Below are 18,395 nucleotides of genomic sequence, written 5' to 3' on the forward strand. Positions count from 1 at the left end.
CAGAGGCCCGGGCCTGCCCTAGTGTGCATTACGGGTTGGAGGGCATGCAGTAAAGATTGCAGGGCAGTGAGTTGCTGCCTGCAGAGGCCATGATGCCTGTAGTCCCAAGTCTGCCCACCAGTGATGTATCCACCCTGGCTTTGGGGTGCCTCATTGTCCCCCTTCTTCTGTCTGTGTATTCTTTTGCTATCTCTATTGCCGCCAGGTATCTCCTCCTCGTGAACCAAACCCCTATGTCGAGGCCGGTCCCCGACAGGGCTTATCCACCCTTAAGCTAGGTTCCCAGACTTATACTTCATTTCTCTGGTAGGCAGAGGAATGCTCCAGGGCAGTCTCGAGCCAGACAGGGCTGTGAAAGGGGGATGGTGGGGTAAACAAAGGCAGGAAGGGGAATGGTGGGGTAAACAAAGCTGGGGGACTCCCCATGATGGGGATATCCTTCCTTGTCTACAACCCAGTATGCTGGCGGATAGGTGTTTATGGCTGCTGCCACACTTTAATAGACACACAGCCAGCATTACTTTGTATCAACAAAGATTTGGAAAAAACAAGACTCAAAAGCTATTTCTCAACAGGTCTATCATGAGGGTTAAAGATTGTTATAGCTGAGCTCATCTGGAAATCCAAAAGGGCTTCAGCAGTGAGTTCTGAGGTTGTAGTCCCTGCCTTTAGCTCAGGTCCCCAGGTAGTACCTGAAACCATGCCAGGTCACACTGTGGTGAGCAGGTTGACAGCAGTGTTCACCTTAGGATAGGCTCTCAGAACAGTGTTCAGGCTCCTGCAGTCTCATCTCCTCCTCTTGGTCTAACCCGTTCTTACTCTGGGTAAGTATGATGAGGCCAGGAGCAACTGTGCCTCCATCCCCCACTGACAGTCTTTGACCACTCTCAGGACTTGGCTTCGGGTCCTCTAAAAGCAAACACCATGTAATGCTTCCTTTCTACCAACCACAGGGTCAGGAAAGATGAGAAGTTCAAAAAAGAGCACAAGGGCAGATATGGAATGGCTCCCAGCCCAATTAATCCATCCTCTCGCCTGCTGACCACCAGATGGAGTGCACTGGGCTCCAGGACTTGGCCTGAGGTGGAGTAGGATGGGATGGGAAGCCCACACAGTCCAAGCTAAGTGTAGTCCCTGTTATTGTTACGTACCACCATGTCAGTTCTGACTCATAGCAACACTGTGTAGGATTTCTGATGCTATAAACCTTTGTGGGAGCAGAAAGCCTCATCTTTCTCCTGAGGAGCAGATGGTGGGGTTGAACTGCCAACAGTATGGCTCGCAGTCCAGTTCTTAAAATACAGAGCCACTGCAAGCCCCAAGTAGCCCCTGCTTAATGTTTATTAAAGCATCTAGTGTTCCTACTGATCTGGCTACTTAGCCATGACACAAGTAGCTCACTGCTAAGCTTACTTGGTAGGTGGGGTAGGCTGCACTGGCTAAAAGTGAATGTGTGGGGTCACAAGGTCAGGTCACGAGGGTAGCATCATTATCCTCAGCTGGGGGAGTTGTGAAAGCCAAACCCCAAAGCAAGCTAACTGCTGCTGAGCTGATTCCAGCTCATGGTAACCATACGTGCTTCAGAGCAGAACTAGGCTCCATAGAGTTTTCAGTGGCTGTGATCTTTTGGAATCGAATCAATGAGAACGGTGATCTTCTGAAAGATCAGCAGGCCTTTATTCCAAAGTGCCTCTGGGAAGATTTAAACCACCAACCTTTCACTTAGTAGTTAAGCTCTTACCCATGGGTGCCTCTGGGAGACTTCTACTGTGAAAGCAGATCTGACATAACAACCTAACTGCTCTGGGAGCAAGTCTGGCAAGCTGTCCTTTCTGGTCAGAAATGTGCCTCTCTGGTGGCAGGGGTTTCACATGTATGTCAAAGCTTTTCAAATTGTGTACTTTAAATATGTAATCATTTATGACATACTTTAAATATGTCAATCATTTCAATAAAGCTGTTAAAATATTTTAAAGGAGAGAAATGTGTCTTTTGCACACATTACATAATTGGTTCCGCATCTTAGTTATGGGAAATGGAGAGGTAATCCTGGGACTAAATGTTCTTACCTACGAGTTGTATGGAAGGAAACTGAGATCAGATGAGTACCCACAGGACAGAGGTTCTTCCCCGAGGTGGGCCTTGCCTGACCCCACAAGGGTCAAATACACTTAATAGCACTAATGTTACTGAATGCCATGTATTCTTCTGCATATTTTGTCCTGCCTTCTGTTGCAATGGTGGTCCTATTGGGATCTCACCTCAAGGCTGTCAGGGTAAGGAGAAGAGGTATCTGCTACTATAGCCCCTACAATGCCTGACAGTGTCCGTCCGTACAGAGGAAAGACTCAGTAGCTGTTGTACATAGGGGAATGAGTAAATGGATGGAGACAGGGCTATCAAACGTAACACCAACAGTATCCTTTGGGCTTGGTCCTTGGACTTGGTTGAGCAAAGCCCAGATGAACCTTGAACTACATTTTCTACAATCAATTATTTTATCTGCTCTCCTACCCCGTGCCCTATGTTGTCTAGCAGACTTGTGATCCAGGGTGTCAGTTCTAAGCTAATTGGAGAGAGGCTCAATCTGTCCACTTATAATCAGATAGGTCTGCTATGACTGTGTATGCCCAGGGCTTCTGTTGCTTGTGAAAGCACAAGCTCCAGGTATCTCTGGTCTCTCCACCCCAAAGTCAGTCGTGGCCCTGCCTCCCATGTGGCTTTCTTCAGGCAGACTTGTGGAGAATAGTGGGGGCTCTCCCATATCCCAACACTGTGTATGCATGAGACAAGGCTGATAGTCCTGAGAAAGGCTTTCCGGGACAACGAGGAGGAGTCAGAGTCCTGCCCAGGACTGGGTAGGGGGATTCCTGGAAGCAGACACAGGCAGACTAGGAAATGCAAGAGGCCTGCCAGCTCTTAGCTGAAGGTGCTCCAAGTCAGGTGTGTTAGAGGAGTTAGAAGTTTTTAAGTTTTAGGCTGGGCTGGGATATGGTTAGATGAAAGAGTGGGAAGCCCAGGCAGTCTAAGAAATCATCCAGGTTTCCAGAGGAGGGGGAAGTCCTGGGCTCAGAAGCACTCCATTGCAGGGTGTAGCAGCTGATTCCCCAGAGCATAAGGCACGGCTGAGGGACCAGTGAAAGAGGACAGGCCAGCCTAGAAGCAGGTGGGCCACCAAATTATTTCTGAAGCATGGAGCACAATCTTCTTTTATTTCATAACATTCTTTCTTCCTGTCAATCCCAACACCTTGTTCCAGATCCACAGGGTCAAGCCCTAGTCAATGGAGTGGGGGATTAATAATTTCTTTTAAAATACTTCAGTCAATTCAACCAACACTAGATTTCCCTTTTATTAATTATCCTGTCCTTCTTTTCTTGAGTTTCTCAAACTTTAGAGAAGATTTCTTTAAAATATTCATTAATTCACTTAATAACATTCCTGAGTCCTTCCTCTGTATTGTGGTAGGAAATGGAAGATGCAAAGATGTATATCTACCAGTGTCCGGTACCAAATGTACATACTTCAGCTACAACAAAGAAAAACTGAACAGGACACTTAAGGTTTTAGCCTTCATTTGAAAAAGGGCTTCAAACTAGTTCAAACCAGTTCAGTCATGCTGACGCAGAGAAATCAGAACAGACCTAAATTTATAAAACATTGGGTGTACCGGAACAATAACTGGAAAGGAAAAAATCACAGGGTGGATCCCTATAATGGGAGAGATACTCAGAAGAGACAAAGTGAGCTCTTTCAGATTATTGCCAGGAGAATGGATTAATGTCAGCATTCTGGAGGGCAACACATTCAAAGAAGCATGGATGGACACATCTTTGAACTGGATATCATTGTTTCGGACTCAGTCTGTTAGCACATTTGGTTGGTATGCAACACACATACTGCCCTTGTTTTCTAAGAGCGAGATTAAGTTTCTAGCAGACCTGTAATTTTTCCTGTTTCGGTTATCATTCTAGTACACCCACAATTTACAAATTCGGGTCCATTCTGGTTTTATGAGCCCTGACAGAACCAGGAAGAACCGGTTTGAAGCCCTTGTTGGAAAAACACTAATAAGAATTCATTGTCAGTGCCACTAACAAACACGGCTTATATGATTTAGGGCAGAGGGCAGGCTTGGAGACAGTTAGCTGGCATAGGATTAGCTATAGTGGTCAGCAGGCTAGATCTGGGTTCAAAGAAAATGGGCCTTAGAAAAAGAGTCGATTAGAATGTTGATGCACCCATTTTCAATAGTGACTGTGCACATGAAAGGGAACAAGCAGAGTTAAAAGTCAGGCATTCTAGCATTTCAAAACAAGGGGCTGAGTAAAGGATTAACCTTGACACCCTGTAAAGACCAACAACCCTTAAGTAGGTGAAAGGGCACCCCAAACCAAACCCAACCCACTGCCTTGGAGTTATCCGGACTCTTAGTGACTCTATAGACAGAGTGGAACCGCCACATAAGGTTTCTAGGGCTGTAAGTCTTAGGGAAGCAGACTGTCAAATCTTTCTCTTGCAGAGCAGCTGGTGGGTGCAAACTGCCTTTTGCTTAGAAGGTGAGCACTACAATCACTGCCGCCAGGAACAACTGAAGGGGCACATAGTTCTTATGAATTTTCCAAGGCAGCTAAATAAATGGCCAAATAATAAAACTAAGACTGAAGTTGGCAGCAGTGGAGCTCAGGAACCCCTCTGGCACAGCCAGCTTCGGGGCGCTCAATGCTACCACTACTCTGCAGAAGGCAGGACAGAACCCAAAACGTGGGAGCAAGTAACTAAAGTTAGCCGAGGTACTCTCAGAGAGCAGAGTAAAATCCAAAGATGCCAAGAGCTTCTTCTGACTTCACAGCCTCCTGTCTTCTTGGGTTGCCCGAGCAGACTTTGTAGGGACTCTTGCATGGAGTCTGGCTCCCCATCTGTGGCCCCTGCCTCTCTATACAACTGCTCTCAAAGGCTTCTGCAAGGGTTAACGTACTAACGTGTGAGACTAGGATCCAGGGTTTGCATCAAATGGAGTTTCTGATTCTCCATGGACTCTACTTTATTTTTTATTTATTTATTTTTATTGTGAACTGAGTGATAGTTTACATGGGAGAACATCGGCTTTACACCATAGTTGCATTGCAATGGTTCCAATCTCCTCAGTGCATTATTATTCAACAGTATTTGCTTCCATTCCCTGTGGGTTTTTGGGGGGTGGGTTGGGGTGGGGGATGTACACAAAACCACTCATCTCCAGGTACTCTTGGGCCACATGCACAGTCTGCTATTTCCACTCATTGCTCAGGCCCCAATCCTAATAGATAACTTTCCCCTATTTTGTCAAATAATGATGCCTTAGGACATTGGAATGATATCACTAGCTAATGGGGCTCAGGTCACACTCCTTCTACAATTAGATGAAGTGCTGGGGCAATCGAACGTCCAAATACAGAGAACACACACACACACATATGCACACACAAAGACAAGTGAGTCTCAAAGGGCAGCTCTCAAACACCCATTAGGGGTGATGATCCCAGAAGTAACATAACTGGAGCCTCCAGGACTCCTATGAGCGTCTTTGAGGATTCAGGAAGCAACCCTAGTACATGCTTCCATGGTTAGATGACATACTAGGACCTGTGAACCCTGTCCTGTCATGCTGAGTTCAACTAGGCTCCAGATGTTGCTTCACCTCTGGGACTTCTGAAATCTCAGTATTCGGTACTAGGACCCAGACTCACTGAGAGGCCTAAACCTTCCCTAATTGGTAAACTGGATAGGTAGCCTTCTTGGGCACTCCACAGATCCCATGTCTTTCCTATCTTGGCAGATACCGTGGAGTCCTGGCCAGTGGGCACTCTGAGGACAGAGAGTGTGCCAAATACCAAGCATGCAGGATTCTGACACTCGGTGAAGTGAACCCGGGTGTCCTGATGTGAGTCAAAGGGGGCTCTTTTCACTCCTCTGCTGACTTAGTTCTAAGACTCCAGGGAGACAGAGTGGCAGCGTCAGAGTAAGACATAAAGTACATGTATGTGCATCCAGGAGTGTTATGTCACACATCCACCTCTACTGACAAAGTCACCCAAAAGGAAAGGCCAAGTAGCTGGAGAATGAGAAAAGTTTTCTCTCACTTCCTCATAACTGAGACTTGCATGCTTTAACTAAAGCCAAGGGCTTTGCTTCAGAATACAGGAAGAAACACTCCAATTCAACAGCTCACCCTGAAGAGATCTTCTGATGCATGAATCCCAAAGGACTGATAGCTGACCACAAGCCAAAACGAACCAATTCCTACGGAAATATGGCCAAACATCTTGGGGTAAGGATGCGAAGGAGTACTTGGAAAACGAACAAAGGTGACAGTTTAATGCACGTGCTTTCTTTAACTTAAAAAAAAAAAGGTCAGGAAAGAGAATGATTATTATTATTTTCTCTCTGAACAGATTACAAGCTGGAGGATAAACAGTGACATCCCCTTGGCTCAAATCCTGGCTCTGATCTACATGGCTCCCACCTACCCTCATCTAGAGGAAGTCCCTGGCCACTCCGGGCCTTAGGCGCTGTGGAGCATCTCCCCGGGGCTGCCCAAGCCTTCTGGGCTCCCCAAGATGACCACCAGGATGCACTCTGCGGCTGAAAGTCACTTCACGAAGTGTTCCCAAGACACCTGGCTGGAGTATGCTCCTCACCAGGTAGTGTGTTGGAAAAGGAGGAGTTCCACCGTCCAGGGTGCAGATGGGGTGGGGCCGTGGGTTAAAGCACCAAGAGAATGCCCTCCACCCGGATCTCCCGCCCCGGCAGGGGGTAAGGGTGGCACCCACCTCAGTCACGATGGTGGACTGATAGACGTCCTGGCTGAACTCCCAGCCGTCCAGGCAGCTCTCCTGCTCCAGCTGTGTCAGGTTCACGTCGCGTCCCGGCACCAGTCCGAGCGCCGAGTAGTTGATGAGCGCAGCGAGCCTGTAGCGGCGGCAGCTGTGGGGCACCTCCCGGCCGTCCTGCAGCCGCAGCGGGATACTGTGGTTGCGCCACGCGCTGCTCAGGTTCGCAGAGTCCGGCACCCGGCAGTGGTGCTCGGGGGTCGCCGTCAGGAACACGGCTGACAGGCCATTGAAACCGTTGGGGATGATGCTGGCGCTGAGCAGGAAAAAGATGAGGCGCTGGAAGGGCCCCCACTCGCCCAGGAAAGCAGTCACTTCGTCGTAGTCCCGCATACTTCCCTTCGCGGCCGGCACCGCTCGGCCAGAAGTCGGGGGAATACCGGCCCGCGGAGGCAAGCCGCGCGGGCGTGTGTGCGCGTGCGTCCGGAACGCCCACCACTTGACAGACCGAGGGACGGACCGGGGAACGGTCCACGGACAAGGCACGTTCGCGAACTCCCGCAGCCGCAGCTGCCGCCGCGGCCCCCGCCTCCAGGGGCCGGCCTTACATAGACGCGAGGTCGGGGCGGTCTCAGGGCCTGGGCCTCAAGGTCCGCCCAGTCGGCCGGCGAGCAGCGCGGATGGGGGCGGAGCCCAGGCCCGGCATGATGGCGGGTGGGCCTCGCCGCCGCGTGCACCTGATACTCGGGCTGGGCTGTTTTTCTGGGCCGGACCGGGCTCGGCGGGCCCAGTCCAGGGAGTATAGCAGAGTAATGCAGGCTCGGTTTAGGAAGACCGCGGAGCCGAGCTCACTGCTTTAAGGCGGGGCCGGGGGTGGATGGGTAAGCGGACATTAAAAGTTCCCTCAACCTATTAAAATCGCAAAGGACAGTCAGAGCCGCTCCTTTTACCAAAATCTGTAGACGGAATGAAGAACCCTGGTAGCGCCATGAGATAAAAATTTGGCTGCAAGCAAAAAGGTCAATACTTTAAACCCACTAGCCTACAGAACGATGAGGTTTTTGTAAGACAGAAAGTCGGCTTTCGTAAAGATTTAGTCTCGGAAGCCGTATATTGGTCTTTAATAAGCCAGAAAGAGCTCTGATAGCGTAGTGGTTACTAATCGGGCTGCGAACCTTAAGGTCAGCAGTTCGAAACTGTCAGCTGTTCCGAAGGAGAAAGATGAGGCTTTCTGCTCCTGTAAAGATTTACAGCCTCGGAAACCCTGTACAGGGTCACTAAGAGTCGGAACAGACTCCGCGGCACGTAACAACAGTCAGAATCGACGGGACTACAGTGGGTTTGGAGGTTTTGTTAGGGTTTTTTGTTTGTTTGCTTTGGGGCATAGGGAGAATATGACTCACTGCTATTTGGTATCGCCCATGCTTATAAGAGTGACATATTTGAAACTGGTACCATAAACTAGCCCTAATAGAGTTCCTGGACTCTTGGTGTGGCGTTGTAGGATAAGCTGGATGCTAACCACATGATCTGCGGTTTAAACTCACCAGCTGCTCCTCGGAAACCCTATACAGAGTCACTATAAGTGGGAACTGACTCCACGGCACTTAACAACAAATAGGGTCCTGGAGTCCTGGTGTGGCGCTGTGGGATAAGAACTAGTCGGCAAACCGCAAGTCGACGTTCAAACCCACCAGTCGCTCCTTGGAAACCCTAGGTTGTTAGTGCCATTGAGTCGGGTCCAACTCATAGAATCCTGTATAGGTTTCCCAAGGAGCGATTGGTGGGTTTGCATCGCTAACCTTGACGTTAGCAGTCCAGTGCTTATCTTGCAGTGCCACACTAGGCCTCCTGGAAATCCTATACAGGGTCGCTATGAGTCAGAACCGACTGGACGGCATTTACAGCAACAGTAGGGGTCCACTGTGGTGCTGTAGGATAAGGACTGGACTGCTGACCACTAACTGCAAAGTCCACAGCTCAAGACCACCAACTGCTCTTCTGGAGAAGGATGAGATTTTCTGCTGCCTTAAAGATATACAGCCTCTTAAATCCTATACAGTCAGGGTCACTGTGAGTCAGAATCAAGTGGATGGCAGTGTTTGGGAATAGAGAGGCTGTGAATAATGATTTTGAATTCTAATCTCAATGCCCTTTGCATATTTTGGTATTTTGTTATTCTTTAACATGTTCAAGCAAATGTAGAAATTTAACTTCAAGGTTATTGAAGAATTCACTCTGGGATTGAATGTTTTCCTCAGAATAATTGCTTGTGCACAGAAGTAATTGAGGAGATGATTAGCAATTAAAAAACAAAAATCAAGTTGATGATTCTAAGGTAGTGCTGTCTAATAGAATAAGGAGCTACATTTCTAATTTTAAATTTTCTAGTATATAAAATTTCCAGGTTTAACAAATAGAAATACTGAGCACCCAGCTAAATTTGAATTTCAGGTGAACACTAAATGAGTACTTCCCATGGGGAAACATCTGAAATTTGAATGTAGCTAGGTATCCTCTATCTTACCTGGAAACCTTGCACATTTTAAAAAAGTAAAAAGAAATGGGTGAAATTAATTTGAATAATATATTTATTTAATCTAGTATATTTAAAACAATATACCATGTTATCAATATAGAAATTACATAGATAGCTTATGTTCTTTTTTTTTTTTTTTTTTTTTTAACAGTGAGCTTGAGAATTCAATGTGTATTTCATAGCACATTTCTATTTGGTTTAGCCACACTTCAGGTGATCTGTAGCCACCACCTATAACTAGTGGCTGTTTTATTGGGCCAGTTTACCAATTCACCAAGCCTCTCGTCTGAAGTACCTCTGGGTGGCTACTAACATCCAACCTTTGTTAACAACCCAGAGTGTTAATCATTTGCACTACACCGTGGCTGCTTTGTGTGTGTGTGGGGGGGGGGGGGGGGCGTTTCTTGGTAAGCGTACTGACAATTTAATAATGCCTCCTGACTTCATGAACATTATTCTTTTTTTTTAATTGTGAATTGAGTGATAGTTTACATGGGAGAATATCAGCTTTACACCATTGTTTCATTGCAATGATTACAATCTACTCTGTGCTTCATCATTCAACAGTATTTGCTTCCCTCTGTTTTTTGGGGAGCCGGGGAAGATGTACACAAAAGCACTCAGGAATATAGAATAATTTAAACAACCAAAGGACACATTCTGCGAAACTACCTCCTGGCTGCCAACACCCAGTCCCTCTCTTTCCATGAATCTAGAGTCCTCAGCTGCTCCCTCTCTCCATGTCCCCCTCTCTGCCCCCATTTCTGGTGTCTCTGCTTCTCTGGATTGGGTCCCACACTCCACTTGTGCTCATCTCCCTTGATGGTCCTAGGGTCCTATGTTTCTGGACTGTACGGTTAAGTATTCCCAGGGCTCTTTTTATTGGACACACAGTTCTTAAGTTTTTAAGAATTGGGGCTGCTAAATTTAATATTGCTGTATATTATAATAAAGTTATAATAATAACAGTGGCTTGTTGATTTTGTTTGCTGCCAGGTGGAGTCTTTACTGGAGCAGATTGCCATGATTTTTCTTCCATAGAACTATGTGTGGGCTTAAACTGTTAGCCTGTTAGCAGCCAAGCGCTTAACCATTGTTTCACCAGATCTCTTAATAGTAGCTTCATGATAGGAGAAATAAATAAAGTGTACATTTAAAAATTCTCTTGGATAAACAGTGTTTGGTAGTCGCCATAGTGGCACAGTAGGTTAAGTGTTGGTTGAAATCTACCAGCTGATCCACAAGAGAAATAGAGGCAGTCTGCTTGTGTTAACGAGTACAACCTCAGAAACCCTATGGGGGATTTCTGACCTGTCCTATAGGGTCACTATGAGTCAGAATCAACGCAAAGCAGTGAGTTTGGCTTGTTTGGTATAAATACATTGGAAATAAAAATACAAAAGGGTACACTAAACTTGCTGGCAGTTTTTACATAAGGAAATGTAAGCATTTCCATGAAGCATAATAGGGTGTGTAGGGTTTGTTTTTTTTTTTTTTTTTTTTAAGGGTAAAATAGTTACACAGTTATTGGCTATTTTGGTGAGTTACTGTTGTGTATTTCTGTTTTCCTGAATTGAAAGTCTGTGCCTTTAGAAGTCTCCTGAATCCTTCTTAAACATCTTATCTCAAGTAACGGTCCTTTTCTAGAACTAACTGAAAAGGAAATACAAGCTTCTTGGAAATAAACCTGTTTCTTGAATAAATTCTAAAATATTGTTTTAATCTTTTTTAAAAAATGAAAACTTACAATGTGGAGAATACTGATCTGTGTCCTGATCATACAGTTGAAAAACCTTATTTTAACACGACAGAAATATCAATTGGACATCAGTAAACAAGCAGTAGGATTTGAAAACAATTCAGTAGGCTACCGAAGAACTTGTAGATCATTAAGGGGAAATTAAATCATTTGTCACAGATGTTCTTGTCCACATGAACAAAGCACAAAGCAACCTGCTAAGGTACCTTCCAATTCTAGGTGACCCTGTGATGATTATTATGATGTCATTATTATTTATATTTATATTGCACCTTTTAAAAGAGAGAATTTCAGATTCTGTGACAATGAGTTACCTGTGGTCCTTCATCCATCAATATTCTGAATTTGTTACTTGTTAGGTGCTGTTGAGTTGGTTCTGACTCCTAGCAACCCTTTCCACAACAAAAGGAAACACTGCCCGGTTCTGCGGCATCCTCACAATTGTTACTCGTGAGCACATTGCTGCTACCATTGTGTCAGTCCATCTCTTTGAGGGTTTTCTTCTTTTTTGCTGACCCTTCACTTTACCAAGCATGATGTCCTTCCCCAAGGACTGGATTCTGAATTAGGATGTCCCTATTTTATATGTAAGAGAAGGGGGTGGGGGGACCCAAATCTAATTTACACAGATTGTAGTAGATTCAGGGTTAGAACCCTAGATTAAATGAATTCAAATTTTAGCAGATGTGGTAGCTGGGCTCAAAGATGTCATGCAGCGATTCTTGCTTTTTAGTATTCATGTCCTTGCGAAGGCTCCTCCCACATTGTACCAGGGTTGATCTGTGTGATGAACAACAGCAAACAGCATATGTGAAGATATGTCACTTTTGCGATAACACAATAAAGCACTAGCTTGGGTAATCTCCCCCCTTTCTCGGGTTACTCCCTGTCGGAGAAACAACTGCACATTATAAGCAGACTGGTGAGAGGCCCAAGTGGCAAGGAATGAAGTCTTGGTCCAATAAAAAACTGCAGCCTACTGACAACCATTCACGTAATCTTGGAAGTGACTTCGTCAGCATCAGTTGAGTCTTGAAATGAATGCAGCTCCAGTCAATAACTCGAGTGCAGCATTCCGGTAGACTCTGAGCCAGAATTATTCAACTGTTCCTGATTCTTGGAATCTGTGAGATTATGTTTGTTGCTGTTGAATTGCAGGGTAATTTCTTCTCCACAAGGTCAAACCCACCATATGCTCCTTGGAAACCCTATATGGGGTCTCTATGTGTCAGAACAAACTCGACAGCACTTTAAAAAAAAAAAAAAAGGTAACTTATACATTGATTTTTTTCCTTTCCCTTTCTCCCCTTGTCTTTTTTTCATTTGTTAACCTTTAGTCTGAGATAGCATGAGGAGGGATGATGAGGTGTTATAAGAGAAAATTACCAGGTTTAAGCAGGAAGTGACCACCTCTGTTCTATAAAGCTAATAGATGATTGTGTAATATGTACAAGTGGGTTATGTGGTCCACTTTTCAGGTGGCTGCAAATAAATAGAAATAGATGTTAAACATTTGTGCAGAATTAGGACATTCCTGAGTTGGTTCCTGGACTTGGTGTTTGTGGTACTAACTTTTTCAAGAAAAAAAATTGATTTTCATTGTTGTTGAGAAGATACACAGTAGAACATATACCAATTCAACAGTGTCTACATGAACAGTTCACGGACACTGAATACATTCTTCAAGTTACACAAGTATTCTCCTCCTTTTCCAAATTGTTCCTCCCCCATTAACATAAACTCAACTGCCCTCTAGATTAGATTCTTTCCTAATCTTCCAAATTGCTCTTGTCAATTTGATCCTGTATGTTGTTGTTGTTAAGTGCCGTTGAGTTGGTTCTGACCCATAGCAACCCTGTACAGGGTTTCCAAGGGTGTAAATCTTTACGGGAGTAGACAGCCTCATCTTTCTCCTGTGGAGTGGCTGGTAGTTTTGAACCGCTGACCTTAAGGTTCACAGCCCAATTCGTAGCCACTATGCTACCAGAGCTCCTTTTGATCCTGTATAGATAGTTCTTAAAAGAATGCAATGTTCAAGGCAGACATTCTTCACTAGTTAAACTAGACTATTGTTTGGTTTTTTAAAAAAAAAATTGAGAGGATATTTTTGCTGTAAGGGTTATTAGTTTTAGGAGTTTACCCTGCCTCCATATCTCCAGAAGTCTAGATTCCTTGAGGATCTGAGAATTCATTCTGAATCTCCCACTTCTGATCAGAATTCTTCTATAGAATCTTTGGATCAAAATGGCCAATAATGATAACTGGGGATCATCCAATTCTTCTGGGCTCATGGCAAAGAAGACAGCTGTTTATAGAGGCTATTAACTCTATAAACTCTATAAATACTCTATTTCCTCATATTTCGGACTCTTTCTTCTTTTGTTGTGCCAGGCAAATAGAGACCAACTGTAACCTGTATGTTTATTTGCAAGCTTTTAAAAACCCATGTACTATGATACAAGAAACTAGGAGATAGAACAAAAGCACTCATTTTTATTATTAAACCAATTAACTGGGATATGCCCTGAAACCATAAACCTAAACCTTCAAACCAAGGAACCAAATCCCAGGAGGATTTTCATTGTGCATAAGCAGCTGCTCTTTTTTTTTTTTTTGATTATTGTTGTAAATAGATCTATCAGACAACTTTTGCCAGTTCGACTTTTTACAGCTGTACAACTTACTGTTAGCAATTGCGTGAATCAACTGTGCAGCCCTACCTTTAATCAATGAGATTTTCTCAAATAACAGTTGTCAGTTGAATCAGTTCCAGTTCATGTTGACCTATGGCTGTGTTTTCAACGATGTCTCTAGGTGGATTCAAACCTCCAACTTTTTGCTTAACAGCCAAGTGCTTTTTGCCACCCATGAATTTCCTTCCGTCCTTGCTTCCCAGGATTGCTAATGCATTTTGGTCTCTATATTTATTTCTACGTATTTTTATATAAGTGGAATCATATAACATTTGTCCTTTGGTGACTAGTTTCACTCAGCAAAATGTTGCAGAGATTATTTGAGTCAAGCAATATGTTGAATTACAATCCAGAAGAATAGAAGTATAACTCCTTGATTTGTTTTACTTATGTCATATAACAGACAACTTTACAGACAACTAAACCTTGGATCCACAATCAACACTCATAGAAGCAGCAGTCAAGAAATTAAATGATGTATTGCATTAGTTAAATATGCTGCAAAAGACCTCTTTAAAATATTAAAGAGCAAAGATGTCACTTTGAGAACAAAGGTGCCCCTGACCCAAGCCATAGTATTTTCAATCACCGCATAAGCATGTGAAAGCTGGACAACAAGGAAGATTAGAGAATTTATGCATTTGAATTATGGTGTTGACAAAGGATATTGAGTATACTATAGATTGCTAGAAGAACAAACAAATCTGTCTTAGAAGAAGTACAGCCAGAATGCTCCTTAGAAACCAGGATGTTGAAGTTTTGTCTCATGTACTTTGGACATGTTCTAGGGAGGGACCAGTTTCTGCAGAAGGATACTGTGGTAGTTAAGGCTTTGTGGCAACTTGGCTGGGCCTCAATTCTCAGTGATTTGGCAGGTAAGAGGTAGTGATCTCCCATGATGGGGAGCCCTGATAGTATAGTGCGTTACTCATTGGGCTGCTAACCATAAGGGAGAAGATGAGGCTTCTTGTTACTATAAAGATTTACAGCCTCAGAAACCCTATGCAGGATTGCTATGAGTCGGTACTAACTTAACAACACACAACAAAAATAACAATCCCTCATGATGTGATATAGTATAATGTAATTATACTTCACAACATACCAAGAAAATGATAATCCAAGAATAACATGGAAACATTAAAACTATGAAAAACATTAAAATTTTGGAAACATTAAAACTATGAAGAAACTGACAAGAGAGAACACAAAATACTTGAACTCAGCATAGGAAAGCATGTAGAACCAAGAAACCAGCAGCACCAAAAAAACAAACAAACATAGTGACAGCAATTAATTCATACCTATCAATAATTAAACTGAATGTCAATGGATTAAATGCACCAATTAAGAGATGGAGAGTGGCAGAATGGATAAGAAAACAAGATCCTTCAATATGCTGTCTGCAAGAGACACACCTTACAGACAAAAACAAAAACAGATTAAAAGTTAAAGGATGGAAAAAAATATACCAAGCTAATTACAATAAAAAATGAGCAGGAGTGGTAGTACTAATCTCTAATAAAATAAACTTTAAGGCAAAAACCAGCATAATAGATAAAGATGAACATTATCTCATAATTAAAGGGTCAATTGGGCAACATGACATAACCGTAATAAATATCTACACTTCCAGTGTAAGAACTCCAAAATATATAAAGCAAGCTCTAATAGATTTGAAGAAAGAAATAGACAAATCTACAATAATAGTGGGAGATTTTAATACATCACTTTTGAAAAAGAATAGAACAGCCAGAAAGAAACTCAACAAAGACACAGAGGAACTAAACAATACAATCAGCCAACTTTACCTCATAGATGTGTACAGAGCATTCAACCCAATAACAGCACAATACACATGCTTTTCAGTGTACATGGAGCATTCTCCAGAATAGACCACGTGTTAGGCCACACAACAAGCCTCCATAAATTTACAAACATCAAAACACTACAAAGCATCTTCTCATACTACAGTACTATAAAATTAGAAATCACCAATCGGAAGATAAGGGAATAAAGTCAAATACATGGAAACTAAATTTAAACACCCTGTTTAAAAGCTACTACTGGCTAGTAGAACAAATAAAACATGAATTCACAAGGCTCCTAGAAACAGATGAGAATGAAAATACAACATTCCAAAATCTTTGGGACACAGCAATAGCAGTGCTGAAAGGACAATTTATTGCAACAAAATGCACACATCCAAAAAGAAGAAAGAACCAAATATCAACACATTAGCACAACATCTCCAACAATTAGAAGTAGACCAGGAAAGTAAATCTACAATCACCAGAAGAAAAGAAAGAAAATATTAGAGCAGAAATAAACGAGATAGAAAACAGAAGAACTATAGAAAGAATCAATAGGACAAGAAGCTGGTTCTTCAAAGGATTAATAAAATTGACAAACCATTGGCAAACCTAACAAAAGAAAAGAGGGAAAAGACACAAATAACATGCATAAGAAACCACATGGATGATATCATAATAGAACCAATGGAAATAAAAAAGATAATAATAGAATACTATAAAGAGCTGTACTCCAACACATTTGAAAATCTAGAGGAGATGGGTACATTTTTAGAAAAACATGACCTACCTAAACTTATACAGAATGAAGTAAAAAACTTGAACAGACATATAACAAAAGAAGACATTGATCAGGTCATCAAAAAACTCTCAACCAAAAAAAGTCTGGGTTCAGATGGCTCCACTGGTGAGTTCTACCAAACATTCAGGGAAGAGCAGACACCAATTCTACTCAAATTATTCCAGAATATAGAAAAGGATGAAAAACTTCTTAATACATTTTATGAAGCAAGCATAACCCTCATACCAAAACCAGGGAAGGATATCACTAAAAAGAAAATTATAGACCAATATCCCTCATGAGCATAGATGCAAAAATTCTCAACAAAATCCTAGCCAACAGAATTCAACAATACATAAAACACTCACACACACACACACACACACACACACACACACACACACACACATTATGTCCAAGTGGGAATCATATCAGGGATTCAGGGATGGTTCAATATTAGAAAAACAATCGATGTAATCCACCATATAAATAAAAATAGGAAAAGAACCACATGATCATATTGATTGATGCAGAAAAAGCATTTGACAAAATCCAACATCCATCCTGGTAAAAAACACTCAACAAAGTAGGAACTGAAGGGATATTCCTTAACATAGTTCAGAGCATATATACAAAACCAACAGTCAACATCATTCTCAATGGAGAGAAACTGAAAGCCTTCCTTTTATGAACTGGAACCAGAGAAGGATGCCCTTTGTCACCATTCCTATTCAATATCGTGTTGGAAGTCTTAGCCAGAGCTATGAGGCAAAATAGGGAAATTAAAGGCTTTCAAATTGGCAAAGAGAAAGTAAAATTCTATTTGCAGATGATATGATCTTATACATATAAAACCCCAAAGACTTGGCAAAGAAACCTACTAAAATTCATTTGAGGATTCAGCAAAATGGCAGGATATAAGATCAACATACAAAAATCAGTTGGATTCCTCTGTATTAATAATGACAGCAGTGAAAAGGAAATTAGGGAAGCAATACCATTTACAATAGCTGCCCAAAGGATGAAATACTTAGGAATAACTCTAACCAGAGAAACAAAGGACCTAAACAAAGGAAACTACAAAACACTGCTATAAGAAACCAAGAGACTTACAAAAATAGATGACTATAGCATCCTCCTGGATAGGAAGACTTAGCATTGTGAAAATATCAATACTACTCAAATAAATTCTACAGATATAATGCAATCCCAATCCAGATTCCAACAGCATTCTTTAAAGAGATGGAAAAAACGATGACAAACTTAATATGGAAAGGAAAGAGACCCAGGATAATCAAAGCACTGCTTAAGTAGAACAAAGTTGGAAGACTCTAATTTCCTGATTTCAAAGTTTACTACATGGCTACAGTGGTCAAAACAGCCTGGTACTGGTACAATGAAAGATACATAGATCAATGGAACAGAATTGAGAATCCAGAAATTAACCCATCCAAATACAGCCAACTGATCTTTGACATTAGCCATTGTTGTTGTTGTGAAGTGCCATCGAGTCAGTTCTGACCCATAGCAACCCTGTATAGGGTTTCCAAGGAGCACCTGGTGAGCTTGAACTGAGAGGTGCAAATCAAAACAATAATGAGATATCATCTCATACCAGCAATAACAGCAAAGGTCAAAAAAGCAGAGAACAGTAAATGCTGGTAAGGATGTAGAGAGACTGGGACTCTCCTACATTGCTGGTGGAAATGCAAAATGGTCCAACCACTCTGGAAAACAGAAAGTTGGAAAGAGAAATATCTTATGATCCAGCAATTCCTCTACTTAGTATATATCCACAAGAAATACAAGCCAGAACATGAGTAGATATATTCACACCAATGTTTATCACAGGACTATTCAAAGTAACAAATAGATGGAGACAGCCTAAGTGCTCAGCAATGGAAGAATGGATAAACAAACTCTGGTACATATACACAATGGAATATTATGCTACCTTGAAGAATAATAAGCTGCAAGCCACCACATAACATGGATGAACC

General features: G+C 42.6%; 1 protein-coding gene across 1 annotated transcript in view; it reads right to left on the reverse strand.

Annotated features, from left to right (window-relative positions):
- SLC22A5 (solute carrier family 22 (organic cation/carnitine transporter), member 5) overlaps positions 1-7,242 on the reverse strand; it is a 32,605-nt gene extending 25,363 nt beyond the window's left edge. The window contains exon 1 of the mRNA XM_006872923.1: positions 6,813-7,242. Coding sequence (XP_006872985.1) covers positions 6,813-7,205 — 393 coding nt within the window. The 5' untranslated portion in view covers positions 7,206-7,242. The remainder of the gene's footprint in view (positions 1-6,812) is intronic.
- Positions 7,243-18,395: the final 11,153 nt, after the last annotated feature.

Source organism: Chrysochloris asiatica, unplaced genomic scaffold (genome assembly GCF_000296735.1).
Source record: "Chrysochloris asiatica unplaced genomic scaffold, ChrAsi1.0 scaffold00215, whole genome shotgun sequence".
NCBI classification, from domain to species: Eukaryota; Metazoa; Chordata; class Mammalia; order Afrosoricida; family Chrysochloridae; genus Chrysochloris; species Chrysochloris asiatica.